We start from the raw sequence: 17,898 nt of genomic DNA on the forward strand, positions 1-17,898 counted from the left end.
TCAAGGCAAGGTTACTGTTACTCCTTCTAGCAACATTAGAAACCTAACTAGCTAATTTAGCTCTCACTACTTCTGTGAGACCTTGAATTCTGGTCTTGATGTTGCTACAAATTTTCAGGCTACAGCAGGGGCAGCCAGCATCCTACAGGTGTAAATAACACCTACTGAGAAGCTCACACAGCTCTTACCTTCCCACAGGCATGGCAATGATGTCGCCTCAAAGTGAGGGTAAAGTCACAGCCACAGTTCATGCACATCATGACATGGGACACGGGCACCAGTGTAGGAGGCCTCTCACCCAAAGGTATTCCAAGCCTTTCCCTCAGCTTAAAATCAAAGAAGAATAAATGAAGAAGCATCCACACTTCCTAAGCCCACTTAGCCCTGTCGCATTACATACAATTCTCTCATTTCAGTCTACCTTTACTTGCTAAGATCCCCAAATTTTCTCATTCCTAATGCACTTATATAAGTGACATACAGCTGCTCAGCATTGAAAGATTAGTACATGCTGCTGTTAAAGCCACAAGAAGTAAAAATCCACATAAATCTGGTTTTGGTCAGGCCCTGACACTCTTCCACATCAGACAAGTATCTGACTAATTGCATATGAAAATTGCAGGTAGGAACATGAGTTAAAAGCATCTTTTTGTTAGCAGCTTTTGAAATAATATCCATAAAAAGCTCTACAACCTTCAATCAAAAAACTACTTGAGCTCTTTGTCATTACACATTGGCTGTGTGATAAGGGGAGAGAGAATAAAGAAAACAGTAGAACCAAAGATGAATTTACCCCACTCCAAATCTGATCCATGCTTTCTGGTTGGTCTCAATATGTGCAAGCAGCTTTAGAAAATGTATTTGCTGTTCCCAGTTCTTGAAATGCATCACATGGCAGTGATGTTCAGGTGCCTTTGCTCCAAGCCCAGGGAGTCATGATCAGTGTGGAACTGAATGCAATCTAATAAGCTGCACTATTTCAGGTTCAGCACCAAAGTGTTATGGGCACCCCACTGTCAGTTCCCAACAGCTCAGCATTTGGCACAAGTAGGACAAACTTGTGCTTTTGAAAGATTGTTTCCTATGTGGAAATTAGACTTCTGCAGACACACAGGATCTAAACACAGACAAATTAAATTCCTCAGAGTTTCTCCATGCACACATTCAAGCTTACACTAGAGGCAGAGATGCAAAAGAAATTATTTTTTCATTTGTTGAAAAAAGGATTTGGTTTAGATTACTAATTTGACTAATTTCCAATTTTTTTCCATTAAATATTTGAAAGTAGATTAGATACAGGCCAGAAAAAAAAGGCCTGACTTTTTTTTTAATAGATTTTTTACTTTCTGAGATCTTCAAAAATTAATTTATAGAATGTTTGAGTTTGGAAAGGAGCTCTGAAGGTCACCTGGTTCAACCACTCTGCTCAGGCAGAGCATCTGAACATCTCTAAAGATGGAGACTCCACAGCTTCCTCAGACAACCCAGTGCACCAGTGCTCAGTCCCCCTCAGGGTGAAAAAGTGTTTGCTGCTGTTTGAAGGAATCTCCTGTGTTTCACTTTGTGGCCACTGCCTCTAGTTCCGTCACTGGACACCACTGAAAAGAGCCTGGCTCCTTCTTCTTTGTAGCCTCCAGGTATTTGTACAGTAGGTGCTCCTTGAGCCTTCTCTTCTCCTGGCTGAACAGTCAAAGGTCTTTCAGCCTTTTCTCTTATCTGAGGTGCTCCAGTCCTTTATCAGATTTGCTTCCCTTTGTTGCTCACTTTCCAAGGTTTCCATGTGTCATACTGAGGAGCCCAGCATTGGACACAGCACACCAGATGTGGCCTCACCAGCACTCTTTCTTATTTAGGAAAACTGGGGTTCCACATAATCTAAAATAGCATATTTACTTTTTTATCAGATGCAGGTTTTGCCTCCTTAACTGGGAGTAGAATAACTAAATAATGAGATTATAATAATATGCATAATTACACTTGTACAGTTTCAGTATCACTGGTGGAGTTTACACTGCTAGTGACTTTATTGTGTATATGATATTGGTGTAATTAATGGGTAGCTTGGTTTTTTGTTTTTTTTTTTTTTAATCTATGAAGTTTGCAGCTATTTTTAATTAATCCAAAATAACTACTTGTTTGTCTTTTAGGACAAAACAATCTTCCTCCAAAAGAACTAAGCAACTATGGCATGTGATTAATGTTTAAGAGGTGGTCCATGAGCTGTGATGAGTTTAATTGTTCAAGCTTGATATACTTATTTAAATGAAAATAGAATGTCTGGCTGCTAGGAACTCTGCACTGTATAACCCTCCTCCTTTCCTCTCTCTCTCTTTCTCTCCCTTCCCTTTTCAAGCATTGAAAGATTTGGCCTCCTTTTACCTCCACGCTGCTGTGGAAAGTCGAAGTCTTGTGAGCTTTGCAGTCATCTGGGATGTGTTTACTGATGCAGCTGTACCAGTCATCCCTTTCTGAGCAAGAGCTGGGGAATGAAATACAGCAGAGCAGTCAATGCCATGCACAGCAGGGACTGAAACAAGCTGCTCAGAGGAGAAAAGTGTCACTTCATGAATATTTGCTTTTCCCTACTACTGCACTGAACTGATAATTTTCTGACGAGGAACAAAATTGACTATATTCAGAGTGATGATAGTGTAGCTCCATGCTTAAGACTGTGACTGTGACTGAGAAGAAACTAAATGCCCAGAAAATTTTTCAAAGTAGTTTCTGGCTTTGCTGTAGGCTGCTCAATCCTAGATCACACAGGACAATATGAAGTGTCTCTTTTTGTCCAGTCTGCCCTATCTTTTAGGCACTCTAGTGCATAAAGTCTTGGGATACATGGGTTGCTCAAAGCAAGCATGTTTATGCTTATCTCTACAGTGGGCTGCTTAGATGAATTGCATGTTGGGAATTGCAGAAGTGTATTACCCATGGTAGAGATGTGAATGATTTAATTTTCCTTTAGCTTTTTCACAGACAACCTCCAGTCTCCTGGGACAGAAGAAGCCAGGACAGTAATTAGTGAAGGAAGCTGTGTGTTCCCTGGAGTTGGTTACTGGAGTTAGTGTGTAGGCCAGTAATTCTCCAGACTGGCCCCTAGATGCCCCCTGTGCACAAGGCAAACCAGCAAGAACTTCACTTTTCCCTGCTAGTCCAGCTATGCCCAAAAAGCAGCAGGGTCCCTGTTATTTCACAGATGCATTTGCTCTGTTACAGCCGAGAGGTAGCCTGCCTGTTTTAGCTGTTTTTTCTGCTGTGATTTCAAACTGTGCACTTCCTGTTCATCTGAAACTCTGCACAGCTCTAGCGGTTTCTCGCCTCAGTCACAGAAGGGAATGCAACTCAGTGTGGTCTCCCCTCTCCAGATCATACCAGCCACTCACATTAAAGCTATCCACTAGACTTTGTTGTAAAAACTAGCAGTGGCATCATTACCAGCTGCTGTTCAGCTGTGATTTCCTCACACTGTCCTCATGAAGACCACCAAACAAGACGTCTGAGAACAATTTGTATTTTGTGGTCTTAAAAAAATAAAAAAGCACAAAAAGAGAGGAAATGCCAGGTTTTCTTGATGATCTTTGGCTGCATCCCTCTGCAGGATGGGACAGGCTCATAGGCCTCTGCACTATGAGCATAAACCCTTCTCTGAAAAAAACATCAGCCTGTGCAAAATTCAACAAGCCTGGAGCAGAAACTCTTAGCTGGTCTATGTACTGCAAATTGGCTAACTTCTGGAAGCCAAGGAGCTATCTTACAGGAGATCACCTCTATCATGAGCCACACTACTAAACGTAGAATCCCAGAATGGTTTGGGTTGGAAGAGACCTTAAAGATCATCTCATTCTAACCCCCTGCCATGGTCAGGGACACCTTTCACTAGACCAGGTTGCTCAGAGCTCTACTCAACCAAGTCACTCCTTATCACTACCGAAGTTATCTCCTGTCAAATTACACTTTCTAAGAAATCTGGAGATGTCTGTATCTTCCAGACAAATCATGTCCACCGCTAGAAAACATTAAAAGAAGTCCTGACTTTTCTGACTTAAACATTTGTCTTGCTAATTCTTTCATTCTCTTCACTTGAGAATTAAGATATGATTAAAAAAACCCAAAAATCCCCAAAGGAAATCATGGCCCATATAGTGATGGAAACTAAAGGTGCTTTAGGAAAGACAGGTAAGAAGGACAATATGCTACCAAAAGTCTGATATCTAACTTGCCCCTTTAGCCTTTTCTCCACTCAATTAAAAATACCTAGGAAGTAATTGCAGGTTTTTGATGACTAAATGTGGGAATAACACCCAGCTGCTGATGAGTAAGATCAATTATGTCAATTTGCATAGTCCTGTTCTTAATTAGCTATTTGACTTGGTTACATTTGGTTACATGAAGGCACAGGGGAATTTTTGCTGAACCTCTGACACTCAGAGAAGCTCAGCCCCTGATCCACCATTGCCACATTTGGTCCTTGTGGGATTTTTGGCATGTATCTTCTGTGCTGAGCTATCAGTTTATCCATGTTGACTCATATATTCATCATTAAGCAAATAGAAAGAGGGGGTCAAGTTGTTGTGGCATTTCACTAGACAGCAGGGAACGTCCACAGAACACAGAAATTGGAGCAGGAAGGGATTTTGTCACAGCTCTACCACTATTGCACTAAATTAGCCTTTAAGGAGGTAATATTGACTGTGTCCTCCTAGTATTTTCTCTGGTATTTTATATGAGCACCACAGGATTATCCCTGTGTGCAAAAGTAATGTTTTTGAAATGCAAACAAAGATATAAGAGCATATGAGCCTTCTCCATAAAGGTGCTGTGCTCAAATCTGTTAGCAGTTCCCTGTTAAACCAATAACATGGCTCTTCTGGTGAATGAGCCATTTTCAGCAGGAAATGACTTTACAGTGCCACCTGCTCATATAGCCATGCTGACTTCTGAGCTTTGGTCATCCTTAGTCTACTGCCTTTAGTCCCTGGCACTCATGCTGTATTTCCTCAGTTCACTCACCTTGTCTCATACAAATATAAATACTTGAAGCCTTCTGCACTTTTCTGTCTTTGGTGCTTCTTTTGGTGAGTGTAATAGGCCAAGGATGTTGTGCAATGGAGTTAGGAGAGCATGCTGGCTCACTGGTATCTCATTAGCTCTGCCAATCAGTACAAAAAGGAGGAGGAATAACTGTTCTTGGGTGACTTATGACAGATTGATCACAGAATGAGCAGCACAAGGAGAGGGAAGGGGCTCTATCCCAGCCTCTGTCTGTTATCAGAAGGGTAACCTTAGTCTCAGGTCCTGATTCTATCTACTACCAAATAAACACAGCTCACAGTTGACTTACATACTTTGTTTATGCTAATTAAGCATGGACTTAATACAAGTACAAAAGGAAAAGAAGCATCCTAATAATGCAAGCAGTGCATCCCAAGCTGCTCACTAGGGATGACAACTTCTGTTGCTCTGTGGAAAGGGGACATGTGACAAAATTTCCCCTCAACAAGGGGAAGGACTGTACACATCTTGCTTTGATAACTGGCAGAGAAATCAGAATTACTGTGAGTCTATTTTGAGGATTGTGAAGAATGTGGAGGTCTAAGGAAATCTCAGATATGGTTATGGTTATAAAAGGAAATGGACCAAAAGGCTTTGACAGGTAGCTGAGCACTCCTCACAGATGGTAAGTGCTCTGGGAAGCATGAGAGCTCCAAATTCTGATTCTGAATAAGAAAGTGTCATCCCTGTCTTTCTCTTGTGCTATGTACTTTAGGAAGTCGGTTGTGTTCCTAGGCATTCTGTTGCACACTGTAGTTGCAGACTGATGGTGGGAAAGTCAGTACTTAAAAGCACTGAAGACCTTGTTGTTTGGAAGAATTAATTTTAATACCACTGGTAGTGTGCTATGTTTCTTGTGGAAAACAAATCAGTTACCTTTCTGCTATAGCTGTAGGTAAATTAGTGGGATAGTTTTGGGCTAGAATCATGAAAAACACTGTACACGTCTATCTTCTGATCAGAAACTGATCTACAATCTCTTTTAGGCACTGGCTTGGGATCCTAGGGCAGGGATCTTGATGCCCAGTTGCAATCAATACTAACAGTACACAAGCTCATTATTGAAATTCTTTTTATTAAATAAACCCATGAGGTTGCCAGTAAAGTTTAATTTTGACTTTGACGCTTAAGCACTACTAAATACCTTTATATCTGTTGCGTGGCATTACCTAATTACTATTTTCTCCAGGAGTTTTACAGCCTTAGTGGTACAAGGTAACAAGGGAACTTATAAAAGGGAGATATAACAGACTGCAGTGTCACAGGGAAAGAATGTGAAAGATAATGGAAAGTACCCAGGCTTCTTCTTTCCTTTCTCTTTAAATTGTTATGAAGAGCCAACTTCTAGTCTTTAGAGAGTACATTCATTGAATTAGTTACAGTTCATGAGCCTCACATTTATAATTAATGTTTATTGCTTAAGCAAGTACTTAGCCATTGTCTGTTACCAATAGCAGACTAAAAAAAAGCTAGTGAAAAAAGAATGACACACCATTTCAGTCTTGGGTATTGCTTGGGCTAATCCAGAGATAAAGCTCTAGAATGTAATACCCTCTGCCTTGGACATTTGGGAACAGTACCTTGCTGACAGGGTCAGGCAATGTTCATCATATTCAATCTTCAGGATGTTTTGGGCTTTCTCTATCACTGGGCGGCTGACCTAGAAACAAATGCCATGAACATGAATGTGGATATGAATTAAATTGTCTACAGCCAGTACACCACACAAGTCTCAATGCATATGACCTCTGATACCCCAACCATCTGTTCCATATTTCAATGCAAAAAATATAGGCATTAGGGTTCTTTATATTGCTGTTCTAATGAGGAATGATATCTAATTCAATATGGTGGTGTGCTGAAGGAAAAAAATCACTTAATCCAGCCTATAAGGATGAAGTATCTATGAGGGTTCAGTTTTAATATGACAAGTTTAGGACATGTTTAGTCTGCCAAGTGTCAGAGCACTTTGGTCTATGCTTGTAATGAATAGAAGTCGCTTTTTTATCTGGCATGCAGACCTTATACAGTGAAGCACTTCAGTGAATGCCTGTCTGCAGCAAGGCTCTTTAACATCAAAAAAACCAAAAGCCAACTTAAAAGCTACAGCATAGGTAAAATCTCTCCCCTACCACAGAGTATATTAGTAGCCTGCTAGTAGCAACAGCCAGTGAGGAGAAACATAGCTTCACAGTTTCTTGCATTTTTATTAACAAGCATCATTACAACATTACAACATTAACAAGTGACTCAGTGTTTCAAATGTACCTCAGTAAGTACTTGCTCCACAACTCCTTTTTGCTTAATGGTAGAATATTTTGGCAATTCCTAGGAATTGCTGGGATCCCTGAGTTAGTTTTAAACTCTTGGGTCCCTTTGATGATCACCATTCACCCCAGCACCATCCCCCCCACTCCTTTTCACAGCACCTTAAATTTCCTATGTCATTCCACTGAAATTTATGATTAGTAATTCTCATTTTGCATGTTTTCTAGATCATTAGACTCCTGACTTGTCTCTTCAAATCCTCTTTCACATAAATAAAACTTGGAATATTAACCATAGAACAGTTATGAAGGTCCAAGAGACCTCTTTGGTCCAATATCTCCTGTTGCATAGGTTCTGGTGCCAATGAGTACTTAGGGAAAGAATGTAAGGACAGCTTAATTGTATTTTCAATTTATAAATTTATTGAAGAAGAAAGTGGTTTTGTATCACTGCATAAAATTGCTCCCAATGAACCTTTTCCCCATAAAGTTAGCTGATTGCTTTTTGAACCATTAAAGCTTTTGATGAAAACAGTTAAAAGGCGCATGAAAACCAGCCACATGTTTTCCAAATTTTGAGTAGCAGGAGTTTAAAACCAGACTAAGCTCTGGTGAATACATTGAAGGGAACAATAATGCATTGGCTGGAGACAAAATGGGATAATAAACCTTTTCTGTTTCCTGTTTCATGATCAGAGGGTAACTGATTTTGGCTTGTATTATTTATGCAGTCTGAATAAGGCTGTCATACTAAGTCACAGACTTACAGATAATATTTTTATGTTGTTTTCTACCATTTTTCCTTCTGTCTACTGTAAGAGACAAGGGAATGCCCTCAAAATAGGTCCACCCCCTCTTTCCCCTTGCTGGATATGAGGCATAAACCAGCAAAGTACCAGCAGCTCACTATAAAACTTTAATTCAGGCTTTTAATACAGATGAAGCATTACCTTCATGCCTGACACAGGCAAGGTGTTTTTCAGTCGGTATTTGCCATCCTTCTGGGGATATGTGTACAGCAGAACATCATTCATCTATAAGAGAAGAAAGACAAAGTCAATAATTTGCAATATAGCTTGCAGGCCTACCTGCCCATTCTCCTGGGGAGGAAACCTGGAACAAGCTGTAACTTGATGAACTGCTGGGACTGTTACCTAACCCCAACCCTTTCCAAATATCCAGCCTAACCCTCTCCTGAGAGCTTCATGCTGTTTCCTTGGATCATGTCACAGAGAGCAGAGACTGGTGCTGCTTCTCTGCTGCCCTTCCTGTGGGAGCTGCAGACCATGACCAGATCTGACCTCAGTCTCCTCTACTCCAGGTTGAACAATTCAAGTGGCCTCAGCCACTGCTTGTATGGCTTCTCCTCCAGATCTTTCCCCATCTCTGTGTTCCTCCTTTAGATGCTAACAGCTTTAGCTCCTTAATCTGTGGTGCCCAAAACTGCTCGCAGTACTCAAGGTGAGGCTGCCCCAGTGCAGAGCAGAGCAGAATTCCCTCTCTCACCCTGCCAGTGATACTGACCCTGATGCCACCTGGACACAGTTGGCCCTCTTGGCTGTCAGGGCACAGCTGACTCGTATTCAACTTTTGCTGACCAGGACCAGCAGGTCCCTTTTCACAGTGCTGCTCTCCAGTGCCTCATTGCCTAGTCTACACTACAGGGTTGCCCCTTCCCAACACTAGCCCTTGTTAAACTTCATATGGTTGGTGATTGCTCATCTCTAATTCGTTGAGGTCTCTGCAAGGCCTCTCTGCCCTTGAGGGAGTTGACAGCTCCTCTCAGTTTAGCATGATGGGCAAACTTACTTGGTATCCCTTCAAGTTCTGCATCCCCTTTGCTCATGAAATATTAAAGAGCACTGGCTCTAAAATGGGCCCTGCAGCACCTGGGCACTAAGGAAGTGAACTCCTTAGAGAGATTTTCAGGATCCTGACATAATCTGCTATGAGGCTTCTTGAATAGCAAACTCCATTTATTTTATGTATTTTAAAAGTTACATATCTCCCTTAAAACCTGCTTATTATTTTATTACTGTTGATAAAGGATGACACCATGGTGCATACCATTATAATGACAACCCTGATTAATTTTTAACCCTGATTTTAATAAACATTACTCTGCTTTATAATTGCCCATAGGAATTTTTTTTCCTCCTTTTTTCCGCCTATTTAGCAATAGGCTGTGATTTGGAGGTCCCACTAGCTACAGCTTGACACAGTGAAATTATGACAAATATTTCAAAACTTGTGAAGCAAAGCATATATATTCATGAAGAAAGAAAGAAAGGGTTTGCATGCACTGCTGTCTCCTTTGCCACATGCACAGTAAGGACCTTAGTGATGGCCATATGAACAGTATGGACAGAACTATCATCAGTACCAGTGGTTTGATGCATCCTCCTGCTTCAACTGTCCACTGTTCCCTGAAGCACTGAGGACTGATGATAAAAGCTGATCTTGCAGCCTCTCAGAAATCTGCAGTAGAGGAGATGGACTGCTAGAACCCTATGGGAAGTTCTCACAATTCCTTGGGCTTCAGATACACTTCTTGTTTGCCAGAATACTTTTGAATAATTTGGATTCACAGACTGCTCAGAATTTGATATTGGAGCATCATTATTCTGCACTGCTCCATGCACACACGTTCCCCAAAACAACAGTTGACAACACAAAGAAGGATATGCTTCCTCTTTAATTCCCTTTTTTCCTGTTACTGCTTTCCTTTTACCCCCCACTGTCTTTTTATAATTATCTCTTGTGACAAGTACCCAGTATCATTAGAGTCAGTGCAAGTTTTCTAACTTCTAGTCTCAAGTTGATTGATATAAACAAGTTTATGCCCTGCTGAACCGCTGGCATCCATATATATGTACTCTCTGTCTAAAAGCTTCTAGATGGTTTTTCTGAATGTTTTAAGGGCTAGTTAATTGCGAACCTTGGCTTCTTCTAATTAAGTCTGAGTTAAACATGCCCCGAGTGTCAGTGGAGCAGTCTGTATGTGTGCTGGAGCTGTGTGTTCCAAGCTGTGACTCCAAAAATCTCCTATACTCCAGCCCTGCCAGACAGAGCATTAAACAGTTTCCCATTTGATAGCAGCTTCCTGCAACCCATTTTCAAAACAAGTGGCCTTTGTAGAGAAATTCTTATAAGGGTGAGATAAGAAACAGGCTCTGAGTTGCAAAGTCTTGTGGTTGGGGGACAGTTAGGGGACCTGCCAGTTTCAGCAGCCCATACTGTGCTACATAGAGGCCACAACATCCTTGTAAACAGAGATTGGACTCAGGAAACAGACACACAGCAAAACTCACAAAACATCCTGCCAGGAAACACCAGATTCAACAATACCATCAGCCTGCACAAAACAGCCAGCTCAAGTAACATTATGATACAACATACATACACACAACATACACCTGCAGAAACATTTGAAATTTGTCTTTACACTGTTATGCCTATATGGGCTGTGCACAGACATACAATGCTCCTTATAGGCAGATATATATTCAGAGCACACCACTAAAGCATACCTCAAAAGCACAAGTGGGAGTCTGGCACACACCCAAGTTTTACAGCATATTCTAACTACCTCTTCAGTTTGGTGGCCTCATCTTCTGGGATGTGTAGGGATTAAATTCTCAAGGCTATCATGCTCTTGCTCTGAAATTCTCTCCAAGTCCTGGTCTTGGTTTAGCTTCAGTCAGAGTAAGTTTGCTACTAAGAACTTCAAAAAATGCTATTAATGTAAAAATATCTTTGGGATAGTGAAGATAAATACACTTATTCCATCAAAGCTAAGCCAAATTACATTTATACATGCTAGCTTCTGGTGATCTTTTTGAGTCACTGCTGACATCTGAAGCATTAAAAAAAATGTTCTGAAAGGTTTGGGTTTTTATTAGTACACAAACCTGAGTTTTACAAGTGCTTTAAAGGATTGTAAAATGGTCCTTAGAAGATAAAGGCTTTAAATAAATGTCAGTTTTAAGAGACAATGTTTAGGAAATTATTCATGTCTTGGGGTTTTGGCATGGGTTTTTCTCCCACAGTGTCCCCAGGCATCAGAGTCAAGACAGCACTGACAGAGGGAAGGATATTTTCATGTAGGCATGGCCTTTTAGTGAAAGGTGTTGCCAGTGATGGTTGGTAGGACCTTAAGACCGACACAATAACCACGCTGTATGCCAAGACAGAAATATGCTGACATAGCTATGCAGTAGTTGTCTTGCTGTATCGACAGGCTAAATAGTCCTTTAAGCAATGCAGGAGTGGTAGTGGCATAGGTAGGGGCAGTGGTGGCACCACTGAGAATCAATAGCAATAGTAGTGACAGAGCAGATAAACCAAGACCATTCAGAAGTTAATGCAGGAATTACCAATTCCACAGTAACTTTCCTGCAATTTCACTGTACATGGAATTGCTTTGCAACCTGGGGAGCATTCTTATGGAGGAGACTGGAGTAAAAGAAAAAAAAAATAAATCACTGAACCCAAAGGTAGATATTTGCCAATAAGTTTTAAGTAGTTTCAACCATCAAATCACCCTCTCTCTGCCCGTACTGGAGATACAGTATAGGAAGCCTGAAGTGATTACAACTTCAGTGTGCTAGACTAGAAAAGAAGCCAGGTTTATGTGTCTCTTGCTTCATGAAAGTGACCACTATGACTAGCTCCACCCCATTCTTTGCATGACAGCACATTTGGTCACAATTTGCCTTGCTGACTGAAAGGAAGAAAAACCCACTTTTTCTGAATACTGAGAGCATCTATTAACAAGACATTGGCTACTCTAATGTCTCTAGCTGTCAAGAGTCACTTCTGATTTTGCAGTTAACATCTGACTTTGAACATTTGAACTTTCCCCAGAAAATAGTTTCTAAACTAGAGAGTGCCAGAAAGTAATTTCTGTGCTTGCTTTGTTCCAGTAATACTTTCGGCCTCTTGTGGCTTTTGACCTTCAAGCTGATACAACCATTTTGAATGACTTGAAATTTATATACATTTATCCCATGTTTAAATTACTTTCCTATCAACGTTTATTATCAACCTGATTTCTGATCTTCCTTTCAAATTCTCTATATCAGCTACAACAGCTGAGTTTGTAGCACTGCAGTGTTTGTCATAGTAATGGGTTATGATGGCAGCAACAACCACACTGGAAGATTAAAGGGTAGCAATATCTTGGAATTTTGTCCCAGTTTTAGCCACAATTCCAGAATATTGGTGAAGGCAAGTGATTCAGAAGAGCGATCAGTAGAGATGTAATTATCATCTGTTATTAAGCGGTCATCAGTGAACTTCAGAGTTACTGCTGCCGAGAATATTGTTTCTTAAGACCAGCTTCTGGAGTTTCTGGCACAGCCTTTTTCCCGTGACTGCAACAAAATCATGATTTTGACATTTATTGTACTTGTTACAGTCCATTGATGCTGAATCTGTAAAACATAACTGCATCTATCTTATATTTGAAGATTTGCATAAAATCCATCATTTTCAGTACATGAAAATCTGAATTTTCAAAGAAACCACTGAAACCATCAAAAAAGTACAGCACCAGCACTTTGCTCATCCCATCTGATCTTTGATTATGACTGCAGTGTGTGATTGAGGAGGGCAAGAAGCTTATGCATACACTCATGCAAAAATAGGAGTTATAAGAGGGAGAAATAAGAAGGATTAATACAAAATATATGGTTTATGTAATAAGCCATCACTCCTCCTTACAATGATCCCATGGTGAAAAGCTGTCAGCACTCAAAGGCAACAGCAAATACATATTCCAGGTATATAATTAATTTATTTTAAAATACATTCTGCAAGCAATATTTTAATGTTACTAGTAGCAGTATTGCTTAGATCTTTATGGCATTTTTCTGGGAGGGAACTCTAAAGAATTTTTCAAACATTAAGAGGTAATCAGGTAACGAAGTTCTAAAACACAGGCAAGTATCATATTACCTTTCATATTGATAAGTGCATAAAAATATGTGTAGTTACACAATAAGCTAATTGAAAAGTTGAGAACAGAGCTCAGGAGACTGGAGTCTCAGATACTCTCTAACTGCTCAACAGACTATGTGATACAAAACAGAAAGCATATGTGTTCATTCATATATCTCCAAAACAGTGGAGCTTCATCTGTTTTGATTTGCAAATACTTGCAGTAGGCTTGTGGGCCCCTCTAAAGAGTATTCCAGCCAAATGATGAAAGGTCCATTTTTCCTAATTTTCCTAGAAGAATATTGCAAACTGTCACTGAAAACTGTTGTTCTAATCCACACTAGGATGTGTGTATTTAGAGGAAGTATACTGAGGCAAGCACAAAATTATCAGGTAATTTACATATATGAGGACAGCAGGAGCTGAAACCCAGTCCTTCATGTAAGATACAAATCCCTCCCAGTGTGACCAAAGGAAATTTTCAGCTATTTTAGCAGTAGGGTATTCTCTCTCTCTTCTGATTAAATCTTCTAAGGTCTTAGGACTTTCAAGTGTGCAGCTTAATTCCTGATGGTATTCAGGAGTTCTCATCTTCCTGATCCCCTTGAAAACTTGCAGTTCTTTGCAGAATTAGGTCCTGGTGAAGGCTGTATGTAACCGTGGCACAACCAGAGGGTTGCACAGCACACATTCCTGTATGTGGGGCCAGCGAGACACGTGAAAGGACTACAGACCTGTAAGCAACAGGAACTAACTCAGCACATCTCTGTTGATGGTTAAATGACTTGCAGCCTTAAATCTGCCAAGCTTCAGGGTTGCATAAATACATGGAAAGGTATGAGAGAGATAGTAAAAATGTAAAAAAATCTTACCAAGAACAAATGTCGAGGACGCCTGTTTTTGCCAGAGACTTTCATTAGTGTTCCCTCTTTAACAAAGATCTGAAGGAGAAAACAGCAGATTGTAATCCTGAGATTTCATTCTGTATCTTACTGAGAAAAGAGAGTCTTTCTCCTGGGGAAGGCACTCCTCCAACACCATTCATCAGCACAAGAAGAGATAGAGAACTTCAACACTTGTTTCCAGCCTTACTCCTTACTTATAATCTGGCTTAGTCTTTGCCTGCGTTAGCTCTGCTGCCCTTTATGGCTTGCATTTGTGTCAGTACAAAGTGGGTTGGAAACCCACTTGTCCTCAGCCCACTCTTTCTGCACTGTGGACTGTGCTCAGAGGTGACTGTCACAGATTGAAAGCTAACATGTAATGGGCTTTAGAAAAGAATTCTTGTCTTTAAAAGTCCTCTAATATAGACATATCAAAGCGAAAAGCTGAAACCATGGGTTTTAGTATGCTACACCAACTTAAATATACCTGCATATATAATTTGTATAATTTTGCAAGCACAATATTTTTTCAGTCCATCCTGTTATGGATGTTAAATATGAGCAGCAAGCAGGGAGCACAGTGCCTGTGGAAAAGCAGGCCACATAACTTTCTCAGACTCGCCTGAGAAAGAGGCCTGGGAAATCATAAGGAGGACTCAAAACAAACCTCAGAGATAGAAGACAGCCTTGCAGGTGTTGTTTATCAGTTTCTTGTTTTCTTGCAAGAAAAGGTCGAGGGTGGTGTACCCCACTGACCAATGATGGTGATGCGTTAGTTCACTGACCAATAAGAGTTTTACCTTTCTGGACTTTCGTGTATCGGTCTATAAAAGAAGATCTTAGGTAATAGACCTTGTTCTCCTGTTCAATGCACAAGAGAGTCCGTGTCGTTACTACCTTGCCATTCCCAATATAGTGCGACATCCTGTTACTATGTATGTAGGTAGGACTTGTGTATATGAGCAGTTAAACCAGCACACTGGAACTTCATTGCAGTAATGTTTGAAAAAGTCTGCTATAACTGAACTACACACATGTGGATTAACAGTCATCTGCTCTTTTCAGACAGAGATCAGAATCTATAGTGTACTTTTCCACTCTAGAACAGTTTATAATCAAAGAGACAAATCCTGCAAATTCTGTATGCTGGGCTTTGCAGAATTTGTTAAAGCATTACCTGGTCAGGGCAAGTGAGAATACTGATGTTAAAGAGAAAAATAAAAGTTGACTGCAATATTTGGATGATGAGTATTCTTTTGTTATAAGTATGCATGCCTAGAAAATTGCTTCATGAATTTTGCTAAGGATATTGGTGGACTGAAGGGAAATTCAGAGTTGCAGAACCCAAGAAAGAAATCTTTTGAAGTACAGAAGCAGATTGGAGCTGAGGAAACTGGACAGGTTTGAAAGCCAGAAGAAATTTGCATTTGATGTGGATAGCAAGACAGAGCTGTACACTCTCTCACATTTCTGTTGATGAGTTGCTTAAAAACAGCATCTCATATTAAAAGCTCCATGGGGGAAAGGTGAAAATACAAATTTGAAAACAAATTAGTTGCCCAAATTAAAGTTTCTTAGCAAGCCAAATAAAGCACAGAGCCTTTTCAAGTTGCAAGCAATTCCTGCTATAGTTGCAGCCTTTTGACAGGAGGAAAGCAGTAGTTCCATCAAAATGCACTACACTTCGGGTGTCTGAGGACAGCTGAAATAAAAAGCCAAATGGCTGCTCTGGGTAAAAGCAGAGACAGTGCATGTCTTTCCTAGCATGACATTATTTTTGTGCATTGCCAGAGTGATGTTTTTTACACAAACCAGTGCTCCAACTCGTATCACAATAGCTCAGTAAACAATATGTGTCGACGTCTGAAACGTGGCCATCCAGATAGAGATACTGCAGGCCAGAAACAATGCCCTTAGCAGCATAGGTCTGCTTGCAGCACTCACCCTTCCTGGCTGGAGGAGGTCGCTCTGCCCTCTCACACTGTGTTCAATGTGTACTAGCTTCTGCAAGTTTTCCTGGGAGAGAAAAACAGCGTTTAGAAGGCTGCATAGAGACTGTTTTTATACAAGCAGGCAAATTTTCCCTCACCATTTCATTTCTTTAGAACAGATATTACAGAATTAGGTTTCTGAGAGAATGGAGACCAAGGATTTACACCCAGAAAGTCTTCTTCCTGCCTTATGGATTTTACAAAACCTTATCACCTGCATTCACATCTGGTGTGACCTTCTCCAGTTTTTCTTACTTGTAATTCCCCAGTTCACCTTCCAAAGGAAATGCTAACTTCATATGATAGTTATACTTTGGCTTCTTTGCCAACTTTCTGGCTCTATGAACTACTAAAATAGGGACACAGTATCTGCTCCAAAGGCCTGTGCATAAGTGCCATGACACAGATAATCCAAAGCAAGCTTTGATACTTTAAGGCTGTTGCTAGGATTATCTGAAGATTTACATTCTGTGATAATGGATTAATGCCAGTGCAATAGGGGATTTAGAAGGTACACTAGTAAGCAGGCAATGAAACTGCATTTCTGTTTGGATGCTTTGCAAAAACCAGGAAGTTTATGGTTCAACTCTGATACTATGAACTATCTACCTGGCCTTAAAGCAAAGTCAGTCAATGGGTGCTGGCACCAGGCATAAACTTATCTATGAAGATGGTAAATATGATTAACCTAGATAAGTCTGTGCTCCCATAAAAAAAAATCAGATTAATATAAGAAGGAAGAAGGGATGTCTGTACCTTTGCAATATTGCTAGTCTTTTTAAATCTCTTTCCATTTAGCAGGTGAGGCTGTTGAAACAGAGGCTTGTGCATAGGATTCAGCTGTGGATTTTATCTGATCAGAACAGTAGAATGGGCTGCCCAGCAGCAGTGAGTCATCACGGGAATATGCCTAAAAACTGGGAGACTCCTATCTAAGTTAGCCACTGTATTCTGAATCTTCAGTTATACACTCAGTTAAACTACAGACTAAGGACCATACCTGATACAGCTTTGTGACCTGACAGCCTTTGAGTACAGTTTTCTGCTACAACAGGCAATGGTCTGTTTTCCTTTGCTCTGTTGACTGGCATTAATATACCCCTGGGATTAGTGAGACTTGATCAGATCATACACTATATCTGTCTGATACAAATCAGTGGTGTCTACAGAATCAGCAAATTAATAAAGTTATTATAGATACCAGAAGGAGCATATCCAAGTCAACATGATGGTATGTCGAGGCTAACTTACCACATTTCAGCTGACACAATTCACGTACCTATCTAGGCTTGCTTTTTTGAGACAAGCCTGAAATACCTCCCTATCTTACTGCCCAAGTGAATTACTGCACCTGTTTAGCATGATACTAAGTTTCATTCTTAATCAGTAACTGGACATCAAATACATGGAAATATCTACAAGGCTTGACCACCACAGGGCTGCACTGTGCCCATGCAATGTAATTAACAGTTCACACATTTTCAAGAATGTGAGTTGTCAGATATCTCTTTTGCAAATCAGGAAGTAATAAATGGATTTTTTTCAGGTCACTTCTAAATAATGTAGACAAATAAAATGGAAGCAACATATAAAGCAATAGCACAAGAAATATCAGGGATCATGGGACAGCTGATTTTCACAAAAGATATTGGCAAAGGACTTTCTTGTCACTGAAGGGTATTTTAGCCTGGCAAAACTTGTTCAGTTGACAGCTTCCACAATGAAAACCTGTTTTTCATCTGCAGAAAAAGCAGTGTTCTTCTG

The 17,898-nt window shown here is 40.3% G+C and overlaps 1 protein-coding gene across 7 annotated transcripts in view; it reads right to left on the reverse strand.

The window, feature by feature from the left end:
- FGD5 (FYVE, RhoGEF and PH domain containing 5) overlaps window positions 1-17,898 on the reverse strand; it is a 77,198-nt gene that overhangs the window by 9,696 nt on the left and 49,604 nt on the right. For 5 of the 7 annotated variants that reach the window (XM_088061714.1, XM_014251687.2, XM_014251685.2 and 2 more), the window contains 6 exons: window positions 16,088-16,159; window positions 14,132-14,200; window positions 8,270-8,353; window positions 6,633-6,712; window positions 2,380-2,479; window positions 189-326 (listed from right to left, as the gene is read on the reverse strand). In XM_088061714.1, the coding sequence (XP_087917840.1) occupies window positions 189-326; window positions 2,380-2,479; window positions 6,633-6,712; window positions 8,270-8,353; window positions 14,132-14,200; window positions 16,088-16,159 (543 nt within the window). Of the gene's footprint in view, window positions 1-188; window positions 327-2,379; window positions 2,480-6,632; window positions 6,713-8,269; window positions 8,354-13,160; window positions 13,994-14,131; window positions 14,201-16,087; window positions 16,160-17,898 lie in introns of those variants that run through there. The other 2 variants (XM_014251688.2, XM_014251689.2) reach the window with 2 other exon arrangements.

This window comes from Pseudopodoces humilis, chromosome 13 (genome assembly GCF_049639895.1).
Source record: "Pseudopodoces humilis isolate 2021_Gansu_Grassland_sample_001 chromosome 13, ASM4963989v1, whole genome shotgun sequence".
In the NCBI taxonomy this organism is placed as follows: domain Eukaryota; kingdom Metazoa; phylum Chordata; class Aves; order Passeriformes; family Paridae; genus Pseudopodoces; species Pseudopodoces humilis.